We start from the raw sequence: 14,395 nt of genomic DNA, 5'->3' as shown, positions 1-14,395 counted from the left end.
TCGTCCTACCACTTGCACTACTGATCCTTTCCCCTCACACCTAATCCAGTCCCTCTCTCCGGTTGTCACTACTCACCTAACTAAGATTTTCCATCTCTTTCTCTCTTCTGGTATCTTGCCCTCCTCCCTCAAACACTCTATCATTACTCCATTATTAAAAAAACTCTTCTCTTGATCTGTCCTTCACAAGCAACTACAGACCAGTCTCCAATCTCTCCTTCATCTCTAAACTCTTGGAGCGCCTGGTCTACTCTCACCTCACCCGCTACCTCTCCTTTCACTCTCTTCTAGATCCTTTACAGTCTGGCTTCCACCCTTTACACTCAACAGAAACTGCCCTTGTTAAAGTGACCAATGACCTACTGACAGGAAAACGTAACGGTCACCACTCTCTGCTTATTCTTCTTGACCTTTCTGCCGCCTTCGACACTGTTGACCACCATCTCCTTCTCTCTATGCTCCATTCTATCGGCCTAAAGGACACCGCTCTCTCCTGGTTCTCTTCCTATATTTCTGGCCGCTCATTCAGTGTATCATTTGCTGGCTCCACATCTTCTCCTCTTCCTCTCACTGTTGGGGTCCCTCAGGGTTCAGTCCTTGGCCCTCTTCTTTTCTCCCTGTACACTGCCCCAATTGGAATGACCATCAGCAGATTTGGCTTTCAGTACATCTTTATGCTGATGACACACAGCTATACACCTCATCCCCTGAGCTCACCCCCGCTGTACTACAGAACACCAGTGACTGCCTGACTGCAGTTTGCAATATCATGTCTGAAACTTAACCTTTCAAGAACTGAACTTCTTCTTTTTCCTCCGTCTTCCAACCGTCCTAAACCTGACATCTCCCTCTCTGTGTGTGGCACAACGATAAGGCCTAGGCCGCAGGCCCGCTGTCTGGGTGTTATACTTGACACTGATCTCTCCTTCACCTCCCACATACAATCTCTTGCCCGCTCCTGCCGCTTGAACCTCAAGAACATCTCTAGAATCCGCCCCTTTCTCACAATGGAAACGACAAAAACCCTCACTGTGGCCCTGATCCACTCTCGCCTTGAACTACTGTAACTCTCTATTAATTGGTCTCCCCCTAACTAGACTCTCTCCTCTATAGACAATCCTTAACGCAGCATCCAGGGTCACCTATCTGGCTAACCGCTACTCGGATGCCTCTGCTCTGTGCCAGTCATTGCACTGGCTGCCCTTATATCACAGGATCCAATTCACACTGCTTGTTCTCACCCACAAAGCTCTCCACAGTGCGGCACCCCGCTACATCTCCACCCTCCTCTCTGTCTATCACCACAAAGCTCTCCACAGTGCGACACCCCCTACATCTCCACCCTCATCTCTGTCCATCACCACAAAGCTCTCCACAGTGCGGAACCCCCTACATCTCCACCCTCCTCTCTGTCCATCACCACAAAGCTCTCCACAGTGCGGCACCCCCTACATCTCCACCTTCCTCTCTATCTATCACCACAAAGCTCTCCACAGTGTGGCACCCCCTACATCTCCACCCTCCTCTCTGTCTATCACCACAAAGCTCTCCACAGTGCGGCACCCCCTACATCTCCACCTTCCTCTCTATCTATCACCACAAAGCTCTCCACAGTGCGGCACCCCCTACATCTCCACCCTCCTCTCTATCACCACAAAGCTCTCCACAGTGCGGCACCCCCTACATCTCCACCTTCCTCTCTATCTATCACCACAAAGCTCTCCACAGTGCGGCACCCCCCTACATCTCCACCCTCCTCTCTATCACCACAAAGCTCTCCACAGTGCGGCACCCCCTACATCTCCACCTTCCTCTCTATCTATCACCACAAAGCTCTCCACAGTGCGGCACCCCCTACATCTCCACCCTCCTCTCTGTCTATCACCACAAAGCTCTCCACAGTGCGGCACCCCCTACATCTCCACCCTCCTCTCTATCACCACAAAGCTCTCCACAGTGCGGCACCCCCTACATCTCCACCCTCCTCTCTGTCTATCACCACAAAGCTCTTCACAGTGCGGCACCCCCTTACATCTCCACCCTCCTCTCTGTCTATCACCACAAAGCTCTCCACAGTGCGACACCCCCTACATCTCCACCCTCATCTCTATCACCACAAAGCTCTCCACAGTGCAGCACCCCCCTACATCTCCACCCTCCTCTCTGTCCATCACCACAAAGCTCTCCACAGTGCGGAACCCCCTACATCTCCACCCTCCTCTCTGTCCATCACCACAAAGCTCTCCACAGTGCGGCACCCCCTACATCTCCACCTTCCTCTCTATCTATCACCACAAAGCTCTCCACAGTGCGGCACCCCCTACATCTCCACCCTCCTCTCTATCACCACAAAGCTCTCCACAGTGCGGCACCCCCTACATCTCCACCTTCCTCTCTATCTATCACCACAAAGCTCTCCACAGTGCGGCACCCCCCTACATCTCCACCCTCCTCTCTATCACCACAAAGCTCTCCACAGTGCGGCACCCCCTACATCTCCACCTTCCTCTCTATCTATCACCACAAAGCTCTCCACAGTGCGGCAACCCCTACATCTCCACCCTCCTCTCTATCACCACAAAGCTCTCCACAGTGCGGCACCCCCTACATCTCCACCTTCCTCTCTATCTATCACCACAAAGCTCTCCACAGTGCGGCACCCCCTACATCTCCACCCTCCTCTCTATCACCACAAAGCTCTCCACAGTGCGGCACCCCCTACATCTCCACCTTCCTCTCTATCTATCACCACAAAGCTCTCCACAGTGCGGCACCCCCCTACATCTCCACCCTCCTCTCTATCACCACAAAGCTCTCCACAGTGCGGCACCCCCTACATCTCCACCTTCCTCTCTATCTATCACCACAAAGCTCTCCACAGTGCGGCACCCCCTACATCTCCACCCTCCTCTCTGTCTATCACCACAAAGCTCTCCACAGTGCGGCACCCCCTACATCTCCACCCTCCTCTCTATCACCACAAAGCTCTCCACAGTGCGGCACCCCCTTACATCTCCACCCTCCTCTCTGTCTATCACCACAAAGCTCTCCACAGTGCGGCACCCCCTACATCTCCACCCTCCTCTCTATCACCACAAAGCTCTCCACAGTGCGGCACCCCCTACATCTCCACCCTCTTCTCTATCACCACAAAGCCCTCCACAGTGCGGCACCCCCTACATCTCCACTCTCCTCTGTCTATCACCACAAAGCTCTCCACAGTGCAGCACCCCCTACATCTCCACCCTCCACTCTGTCTATCACCACAAAGCTCTCCACAGTGCGGCACCCCCTATATCTCCACCCTCCTCTCTGTCTATAACCACAAAGCTCACCACAGTGCAGCACCCCCCTACATCTCCACCCTCCTCTCTGTCTATCACCACAAAGCTCTCCACAGTGCAGCACCCCCTACATCTCCACCCTCCACTCTGTCTATCACCACAAAGCTCTCCACAGTGTGGCACCCCCTATATCTCCACCCTCCTCTCTGTCTATAACCACAAAGCTCTCCACAGTGCAGCACCCCCTATATCTCCACCCTCCTCTCTGTCTATAACCACAAAGCTCTCCACAGTGCAGCACCCCCTACATCTTCACCCTCCTCTCTGTCTGTCACCACAAAGCTCTCCACAGTGCGGCACCCCCGACATCTCCACCCTCCTCTCTGTCTATCACCACAAAGCTCTCCACAGTGCGGCACCCCCTACATCTCCACCCTCCTCTCTATCACCTCAAAGCTCTCCACAGTGCGGCACCCCCTACATCTCCACCCTCCTCTCTGTCTATCACCACAAAGCTCTCCACAGTGCGGCACCCCCTACATCTCCACCCTCCTCTCTATCACCACAAAGCTGTCTACAGTGCGGCAACCCCTACATCTCCACCCTCCTCTCTATCACCACAAAGCTCTCCACAGTGCGGCACCCCCTATATCTCCACCCTCCTCTCTGTCTATCACCACAAAGCTCTCGACAGTGCAGCACCCCCTACATCTCCACCCTCCACTCTGTCTATCACCACAAAGCTCTCCACAGTGCGGCACCCCCTACATCTCCACCCTCCTCTGTCTATCACCACAAAGCTCTCCACAGTGCGGCACCCCCTACATCTCCACCCTCCTCTCTATCACCACAAAGCTCTCCACAGTGCGGCACCCCCTACATCTCCACCCTCTTCTCTGTCTATCACCACAAAGCTCTCCACAATGCGGCACCCCCTACATCTCCACCCTCCTCTCTATCACCACAAAGCTCTCCACAGTGCGGCACCCCCTACATCTCCACCCTCATCTCTATCACCACAAAGCTCTCCACAGTGCGGCACCCCCTACATCTCCACCTTCCTCTCTGTCTATCACCACAAAGCTCTCCACAGTGCGGCACCCCCTACATCTCCACCCTCCTCTCTATCACCACAAAGCTATCCACAGTGCGGCACCCCCTACATCTCCACCCTCCTCTCTATCACCACAAAGCTCTCCACAGTGCGGCACCCCCTACATCTCCACCCTCCTCTCTGTCTATCACCACAAAGCTCTCCACAGTGCGGCACCCCCTACATCTCCACCCTCCTCTCTATCACCACAAAGCTCTCCACAGTGCAGCACTCCCCTACATCTCCACCCTCCTCTCTGTCCATCACCACAAAGCTCTCCACAGTGCGGCACCCCCTACATCTCCACCCTCCTCTCTATCACCACAAAGCTCTCCACAGTGCGGCACCCCCTACATCTCCACCCTCCTCTCTGTCTATCACCACAAAGCTCTCCACAGTGCGGCAACCCCTACATCTCCACCCTCCTCTCTATCACCACAAAGCTCTCCACAGTGCGGCACCCCCTATATCTCCACCCTCCTCTCTGTCTATCACCACAAAGCTCTCCACAGTGCAGCACCCCCTACATCTCCACCCTCCTCTCTATCACCACAAAGCTCTCCACAGTGCGGCCCCCCTACATCTCCACCCTCATCTCTATCACCACAAAGCTCTCCACAGTGCGGCACCCCCTACATCTCCACCCTCCTCTCTGTCTATCACCACAAAGCTCTCCACAGTGCGGCACCCCCTACATCTCCACCCTCCTCTCTATCACCACAAAGCTCTCCACAGTGCAGCACCCCCTACATCTCCACCCTCCTCTCTATCACCACAAAGCTCTCCACAGTGCGGCACCCCCTACATCTCCACCTTCCTCTCTATCTATCACCACAAAGCTCTCCACAGTGCGGCACCCCCTACATCTCCACCCTCCTCTCTGTCTATCACCACAAAGCTCTCCACAGTGCGGCACCCCCTACATCTCCACCCTCCTCTCTATCACCACAAAGCTCTCCACAGTGTGGCACCCCCTACATCTCCACCCTCCTCTCTGTCTATCACCACAAAGCTCTCCACAGTGCGGCACCCCCCTACATCTCCACCCTCCTCTCTGTCCATCACCACAAAGCTCTCCACAGTGCGGCACCCCCTACATCTCCACCCTCATCTCTATCACCACAAAGCTCTCCACAGTGCGGCACCCCCCTACATCTCCACCTTCCTCTCTATCTATCACCACAAAGCTCTCCACAGTGCGGCACCCCCCTACATCTCCACCCTCCTCTCTATCACCACAAAGCTCTCCACAGTGCGGCACCCCCTACATCTCCACCTTCCTCTCTATCTATCACCACAAAGCTCTCCACAGTGCGGCACCCCCTACATCTCCACCCTCCTCTCTGTCTATCACCACAAAGCTCTCCACAGTGCGGCACCCCCTACATCTCCACCCTCCTCTCTATCACCACAAAGCTCTCCACAGTGCGGCACCCCCTACATCTCCACCCTCATCTCTATCACCACAAAGCTCTCCACAGTGCGGCACCCCCTACATCTCCACCTTCCTCTCTGTCTATCACCACAAAGCTCTCCACAGTGCGGCACCCCCTACATCTCCACCCTCCTCTCTATCACCACAAAGCCCTCCACAGTGCGGCACCCCCTACATCTCCACCCTCCTCTCTATCACCACAAAGCTCACCACAGTGCGACCCCCCTACATCTCCACCCTCCTCTCTATCACCACAAAGCTCTCCACAGTGCGGCACCCCCTACATCTCCACCCTCCTCTCTGTCTATCACCACAAAGCTCTCCACAGTGCGGCACCCCCTACATCTCCACCCTCCTCTCTATCACCACAAAGCTCTCCACAGTGCAGCACCCCCCTACATCTCCACCCTCCTCTCTGTCCATCACCACAAAGCTCTCCACAGTGCGGCACCCCCTACATCTACACCCTCCTCTCTATCACCACAAAGCTCTCCACAGTGCGGCACCCCCTACATCTCCACCTTCCTCTCTATCTATCACCACAAAGCTCTCCACAGTGCGGCACCCCCCTACATCTCCACCCTCCTCTCTATCACCACAAAGCTCTCCACAGTGCGGCACCCCCTACATCTCCACCTTCCTCTCTATCTATCACCACAAAGCTCTCCACAGTGCGGCACCCCCTACATCTCCACCCTCCTCTCTGTTTATCACCACAAAGCTCTCCACAGTGCGGCACCCCCTACATCTCCACCCTCCTCTCTATCACCACAAAGCTCTCCACAGTGCGGCACCCCCTACATCTCCACCCTCCTCTCTGTCTATCACCACAAAGCTCTCCACAGTGCGGCACCCCCCTACATCTCCACCCTCCTCTCTATCACCACAAAGCTCTACACAGTGCGGCACCCCCTACATCTCCACCCTCATCTCTATCACCACAAAGCTCTCCACAGTGCGGCACCCCCTACATCTCCACCTTCCTCTCTGTCTATCACCACAAAGCTCTCCACAGTGCGGCACCCCCTACATCTCCACCCTCCTCTCTGTCTATCACCACAAAGCTCTCCACAGTGCAGCACCCCCTACATCTCCACCCTCCTCTCTGTCTATCACCACAAAGCTCTCCACAGTGCGGCACCCCCCTTCATCTCCACCCTCCTCTCTGTCTATCACCACAAAGCTCTCCACAGTGCGGCACCCCCCTACATCTCCACCCTCCTCTCTGTCTATCACCACAAAGCTCTCCACAGTGCGGCACCCCCTACATCTCCACCCTCCTCTCTATCACCACAAAGCTCTCCACAGTGCAGCACCCCCTACATCTCCACCCTCCTCTCTGTCCATCACCACAAAGCTCTCCACAGTGCGGCACCCCCTACATCTCCACCCTCCTCTCTATCACCACAAAGCTCTCCACAGTGCGGCACCCCCTACATCTCCACCTTCCTCTCTGTCTATCACCACAAAGCTCTCCACAGTGCGGCACCCCCTACATCTCCACCCTCCTCTCTGTCTATCACCACAAAGCCCTCCACAGTGCGGCACCCCCTACATCTCCACCCTCCTCTCTGTCTATCACCACAAAGCTCTCCACAGTGCAGCACCCCGTACATCTCCACCCTCCTCTCTGTCTATTGCCACAAAGCTCTCCACAGTGCAGCACCCCCTACATCTCCACCCTCCTCTCTGTCTATCACCACAAAGCTCTCCACAGTGCGGCACCCCCTACATCTCCACCCTCCTCTCTGTCTATCACCACAAAGCTCTCCACAGTGCGGAACCCCCCTTCATCTCCACCCTCCTCTCTGTCTTATCACCACAAAGCTCTCCACAGTGCGGCACCCCCTACATCTCCACCCTCCTCTCTATCACCACAAAGCCCTCCACAGTGCGGCACCCCCTACATCTCCACCCTCCTCTGTCTATAACCACAAAGCTCTCCACAGTGCGGCACCCCCTACATCTCCACCCTCCTCTCTGTTTATCACCACAAAGCTCTCCACAGTGCGGCACCCCCTACATCTCCACCCTCCTCTCTATCACCACAAAGCTCTCCACAGTGCGGCACCCCCTACATCTCCACCCTCCTCTCTGTCTATCACCACAAAGCTCTCCACAGTGCGGCAACCCCTACATCTCCACCCTCCTCTCTATCACCACAAAGCTCTCCACAGTGCGGCACCCCCTATATCTCCACCCTCCTCTCTGTCTATCACCACAAAGCTCTCCACAGTGCAGCACCCCCTACATCTCCACCCTCCACTCTGTCTATCACCACAAAGCTCTCCACAGTGCGGCACCCCCTACATCTCCACCCTCCTCTCTGTCTATCACCCCACCTGTTCTCTACGCTCTGCAAATTACTTTCGACTAACATCCACACTGATTCGAACCTCCCACTCCCGAATCCAAGACGACTTCTGAGCTGCACCAATCCTCTGGAACGCTCTACCCCAAGAAGTTAGGACGAATCACAACTTACTCAGCTTCAGACGCACCCTAAAAATTCATCTTTTTACGGCGGCCTATCACACTCTCTAGCTGAACTAAATTCACATAGTCCCTCTACAACTTCTCAGAACATAACCCCACGTCAAACTCCACTGCACCCAAATGCATCTCAAGGTTCTGGACAACTGGTGCAGGAAGCCATTATCTATCCCCCGTTTCCTTGAGATGGCTGGATTGTCATTGTAAATAAGCACTTGTACCTTGCCCCCTCCCACCATCTCATTGTAGATTGTAAGCTCTCACAAGCAGGGCTGTCTTTTTTTCCCTCTAAATATTGTATTTTCTATAACTGTTACTTGTTTGTATACGATCCTCCTGAATTGTAAAGTGCTGCGGAATATGTTGGCTCTATAGAAATAAAGATTATTATTATTTATTATTATTAACTCCCTGCTTCCCTGACCTTTGGCTTTCTGTGACTCCGGCTTCGCACGATCCCTGGTCCCTGATGTGTCCTCTTGGCCTCTGACTCCAGCTCGTGCCCCGTCCTTGTCTTTGTTCCCCTTTGGCTATTGACGCTCCTTCCTGGCTACTGACCTTTGGCTCTCACGCGACCTTGGCTTCTCTTGCTCCCTGTGTATTGATGGTACATCATGGCTTCTGACTCGGTTTGATCGACTACTCTGCAGACCTCTCACACTAGGGTACTAGCGGCCTCTAGTGGTCGTGCAGCTCATTACACCTAGATGCCTGACATCCTTCTTGAACACTTGTGCCCCCTAGTGGTTTAGTGTCACATTTCCATTGTCACTACAGTGACATCTGTGTTAGTTATCTAAGATGAATGGGCTCATAATGGCTGTCGGCTTGCTTCTCTGACAGCTGTCTCTTCCTACCCACCCATACACATGCATGATGGATGCATTGATGTGTTTTTAATGAGGAAATTGAACTAAGCCTCTGCCAGAAGCCTTTGATGGTGTCATCTAACCTGAGAGAACAAATGATTGGAGTTGAGCTTGATCCTTTTCTAGATGTTCTTCTGGTCCTACCAAAATTCATACAGCCTCATTGAGGCTTTAATTACTTGGGTGGCCATTCAAATGACCATGTAGCACATGGAGGGGCTGAGGCCATCAGAGCAAGAGCCCCTCTCATATAGGGGGTCATCTGAACTTTATACATCTGGACCATTTCTTGGAGTGAACAGAACTGTCATAAGAATATCCCTTCATTAATCGTATGTAGAGGGATTTAGTTCCCACGCCTTCATTGCTTTACTGTAGGCATATTGCGTCGAGGACCCTTGTGCCATAGCTAAGTCCAGTTACACAATGTACAAAGCCTATGAAATCGGTTTCGCACCCTTGAAAATTAAAAGATAATTATCTACAGGATGTTGCTTCTCTGAATTGGAATTGGAAGGGGTATATTAGGAAGTTAAAACAATTCACAAAAGTTACAAAGACCAAAAACAAAAGTATGGTTAATTATCGTTATCAAGAAAAGCCCCAGCAGAAATATTCATGCTAATTGAAATGTACTATTTTATCACTTTTTGTAACTTTTTGAAGTACTTCATATAAATAAGTGTGGACTCTGGGACTTAACTCATATCACTGGACACATACGTGTAGTGTCTGGCACGAACACAATCTGAAGAGGAGACCCTTTATGGAGTAGATTGGACTACTCTAACACAGGCAAGGTGGTAACATAACAAAGATAAATATATAGGTGGTCATGCTGGTGACGCACCCCAGGGCTATGGGGTACTCGGTACCGGGCAATATATTTACTGGGACAGTTCACTGGGTGACCGTTGCCCTGTTCTGTGACCCTGGGGGTTGCTTGAAAGGGGTTATGTACAGGGGAGTAATAATAAATGTTTTGTCGTGACGCCATTTGCGGATTGCGGCTATAGAGATGGAGCCGCTGCTGCACAGTCTCTCACCGCTGGAGCTGATGGCAGCCTGGATATTGCAGTGTAACTGGTTTCTTTACTCATAGCGTTGCAACCCGAAGAAGGTTGGTCCTCACCACTAGTCCCCTTAGTCCCAGTGCCGGTGTGGTAACCTGGTGGCTTGTTTCCCCTGCACCTGTCTCTGGTTGGTGGATCCCCGTGGCTTGGAGCATCTAGGGGTCCCCTCCTGGTAGTCTTTCAGTCTTATTCCGTATGGCGGCAGTTTGAACCCTGTAGGGTCAGTGTTCTGTTCCGGTCCCTGTTTCTCCCGTCACTGCTGGTGCCCCGGACTTTACGGTCAGTGAGGTCCTGGATGGTCCCCTCACACTGCAGATATTATCAGGTCTGCCTGGCGCTTTTGCCTGACCAAGGACTCTGTTCCCCATCGGTGCTATGGTTCTGAGAGTACTCCACCGTACTCCTTCGGCAACCACACGCCTGCGTCTGACAGGTCACTGGTACACTCTCCCGTCAGTACCGTTACGTATGTCTCCTCTCACTTCCACTTACTGGCTGTCTGGCCCCTCCTCCCTGGTTGTCGTCTAGTGGACTGGATCGGCTCCACCCCTAGGTCACCATCCATTGGGTCCAACCCTAGTCTGTCACCAGTCCTTGGGAAGGGAAAAACATGGATTACATATGTGTTTTGCTGTTACTGGCACTGGTCTTCTGGGACCCTGGGGGTAAGCCCTGCATCTTTGACAGGATGCAGTACCTTGTAGCTCCTGATGGCTTCAGGGGCGCTACACTGGTATGTACAGGACGTGATTGTTGAGGACAATTTTGCTGCAATTATCACAATAATGATAAGTGACCAGTGAGTCCCCTTTTTGCAAGTGTTGTACTCTGTATGCTACATGCCTCTTATCACATGGTGATTGCTTTTCTTTATACTGTGAAGCTTATTTTGTTGAGTAGCATAAGACCAAAACCAGTGTACTTTTCCAGGTATTTTTGGACATGGTTCTTGTGCAGTTCCTTACAACCCCCCTTCTCCAACTTTTACTCAATATACAGATACTTAGGCCACTTTTACACATCCGGTTTTTGCTCTGCAGCACAATACGGCGCTCTGCAGAAAAACCGCAACCGTTTTTTTTTGCCGCCGGTTGCGGTTTTTTTTGCATAGACTTACATTAGTGCCGTATTGTGCTGCATGGGCTTGCGTTCGGTCCGGTTTTTGCCGCATGCGGCAGATTTAGCCGATGCCGCGGCCGGATGGAACGTTGCCTGCAACGTTTTTTGCTCCGGCAAAAAAAAACGCATCGCGCCGCATCCAGCCGCTGCGGCGCATTTTTCAATGCATGCCTATGGATGCCGGATGCGGCGCGATGCGGAAAAAAACGCATCCGGCCGCCGCATGCGGTTTCTTCCACCGTGCATGCTCAGTAGCGTGCCGCAACCGGAAAAAAACGGACGGGCCGCATGTAAAAACTTATGCAAAGGATGCCGTGTTTTCGCCGCATCCGTTGCATAGGTTTCACAGCCGGATTGAGCCGCACTGCTCAAACCGGATGTGTGAAAGTAGCCTTAGCGAGATAATGTTCTCGGAGAACTCACTAGGACGTGAAGATTTCATCTATCTCTGGCCGTGGGCAGAGCTGCATAAGGAATGTTCTGTAGACGGATTCAGGAAAGTCCTCTGGATTGATGGCATCATTCTAAGGATGGACAAATAAGACAATCATCATGGGTTGATGCTTGTAGAACAGGTCTCAGCTTGACAGAATCTTACCTATTAGTGATCGGCATTGCTTCTTACCGGCAGGTAGAATTATATTAACCTCAAGCTTATGAATATATGCAAATAACTTACTGTTAGATTATATAAACACCTGTGAACAATGATCAGACATGGATGGAGTAACGGCGCTGGAGCACAGTGGAACGTCCTGGTGCTAAGTCACAGATGCCCATTGAGACAGTTATAAGGCTATGTGCGCACTAGAAATGTGAAGTTTCTCAAGAAAATTTCTTGAGAAACTTCTGCCAGTGAAAGATTTCCGGACCTGCGGAAAAAATCCGCACCAAATCCGCATGCGTTTTTGCCGCGGATTTGCCGCGAATTTGCCGCGAATTTGCCGCGGATTTACCGCGGATTTACCGCAGGTTTGTCCCTGCAATAAATAATAAAGATAATCGATAGACAGATAATGGATAGAGGGAAAGATGGATAGATGAATAGATAGATAGATAGAGGGATAGATAGATGAATAGATAGATAGATAGAGGGATAGATAGATAGATGAATAGATAGATAGAGGGATAGATGGATAGATAGATAGATAGATAGAGGGATAGATAGATAGATAGATAGAGGGATAGATAGATAGATAGATAGAGGGATAGATAGATAGATAGATAGATAGATAGATAGATAGATGAGAAAAACCTATATAATGTTCCACCTCCCTGCATTTTCTAAGCTGGCACCCTTTAGTGACTTTCATGTGGCACTTAGGCTACTTTCACACCTCCGGTTTTTGCTATGCGGCACAATCCGGCACTTTGCATGAAAATCGCAACCGGTTTTTTTTGCTGCCGGTTGCGATTTTCCTGCATAGACTTTAATTAGTGCCGCATTGTGCCGCATGGCCTTGCGTTCCGTCCGTTTTTTGCCGCATGCGGCAGATGTAGCCGATGCGGCGGCCGGATGGAACGTTGCCTGGCACGTTTTTTCGTGCGGCAAAAAAAACCGCATCTCGCCGCATTCGGCCGATGCGGCACATTTTTCAATACATGCCTATGGCGGCCGGATGCGGCGCGATGCGGCAATAACCGCATCCGGCCGCCGCATGCGGTTTTTGCCACTGCGCATGCTCAGTAGCATGCCGCAAGCGGCAAAAACCGGACTGGCCGCAAAGGAAAAACCTATGCAAAGGATGCGGTGTTTTCACCGCATCCGTTGCATAGCTTGCACAGCCGGATTGAGCCGCAGAGCTCAAGCCGGATGTGTGAAAGTAGCCTAAAGGGTGCTTAGCCTTGTATTTAGCCATAAAATAAATAAATAATTAAAAAAAATGACGTGAGGTCCCCCCATTTTTTGTAGCCAGCTAGGGTAAAGCAGACGGCTGCAGCCTGCAGACCACCGCTGGCAGCTTCACCTTGGCTGATAATCCAAAACAGTGGGCACCCCACGCTGTTATTTTAAATTATATAAATAATTTAAAACAAAAAACGTGGGGTCCCCCCCATATTGGATCACCAGCCAAGGTAAAGCGGACAGCTGGGGTCTGATATTCTCAGACTAGGGAGGTCCACTGTTATTGGACACTCCCCAGCCTAAAAATAGCAGGCCGCAGCCGCCCCAGAAGTGGCGCATCCATTAGACGTGCCAATCCTGGCGCTTTGCCCCAGCTCATCCCGCGCCCTGGTGCGTTGGCAAACGGGGTAATATATGGGGTTGATGCCAGATGTGTAATGTCACCTGGCATCAAGCCCTGGGGTTGGTGAGGTCAGGCGTCTATCAGATACCCGACATCACCAACCCAGTCAGTAATAATTAAAAAATAGACAACAAAAAAAGTTTTATTTGAAAAAACACTCCCCAAAACATTCCCTCTTTAACCAATTTATTGAAAAGAGCACAATCAATTCCACGTCCGGCGTAATCCAATAAGCGGGGGGGGGGCACGGCGATCCATACCATAGTCGCTGTCCCAGTCAATGAAAAACAGAATGTTCCCCATTGGCTGGGAGAGCAATGCAGTGACCTGAGCTAACATCAATAGGTCAGCTCAGGTCACTGCAGGGGATGACGAGCGCTGCCATCAGGAGCATAGATGAGATCATTACCTTCTGTGATCATCTCCTGTACTGCTGACGTCAGCGCTGTCACTGACTTATCGCGAGAGCCCGTGACGTCACCGCTAGTGACAGTTTCGGGCCGCTCGCGAGTCGGCCCTAGAAAGCAGTGACAGCGCTGACGTCAGGAGGCAGGAGATCGTCACAGCAGGTAATGATCTCACCTCCTGACAGCAGCGATCGTCATCCCCGCGGCTCCCAGCACTGCAGGATGTCAGTGTCTGCCTGCGCTGCCGCGTGACAGGCTGCTGACACTGCGGGCAGACACTGACACACAGCAGTGCAGGCAGCCGCGAGGCCGGAGCAGGACACACACTGCACAGACACCTGGAGGTCGCACGGAAGTGCTTCTGTGCGGCGTC

General features: G+C 52.3%; 1 protein-coding gene across 2 annotated transcripts in view; it reads right to left on the bottom strand.

Annotated features, from left to right (window-relative positions):
* Nucleotides 1–14,395, bottom strand: part of PLCB2 (phospholipase C beta 2) — a 203,852-nt gene that overhangs the window by 65,273 nt on the left and 124,184 nt on the right. For both annotated transcript variants that reach the window (XM_075330434.1, XM_075330435.1), the window contains exon 8: nucleotides 11,790–11,890. In XM_075330434.1, the coding sequence (XP_075186549.1) occupies nucleotides 11,790–11,890 (101 nt within the window). The remainder of the gene's footprint in view (nucleotides 1–11,789; nucleotides 11,891–14,395) is intronic.

Source organism: Anomaloglossus baeobatrachus, chromosome 12 (genome assembly GCF_048569485.1).
Source record: "Anomaloglossus baeobatrachus isolate aAnoBae1 chromosome 12, aAnoBae1.hap1, whole genome shotgun sequence".
NCBI classification, from domain to species: Eukaryota; Metazoa; Chordata; class Amphibia; order Anura; family Aromobatidae; genus Anomaloglossus; species Anomaloglossus baeobatrachus.
Note: the sequence above shows the minus strand (reverse complement) of the source record. Positions and strands in the feature narration are given on the sequence as shown.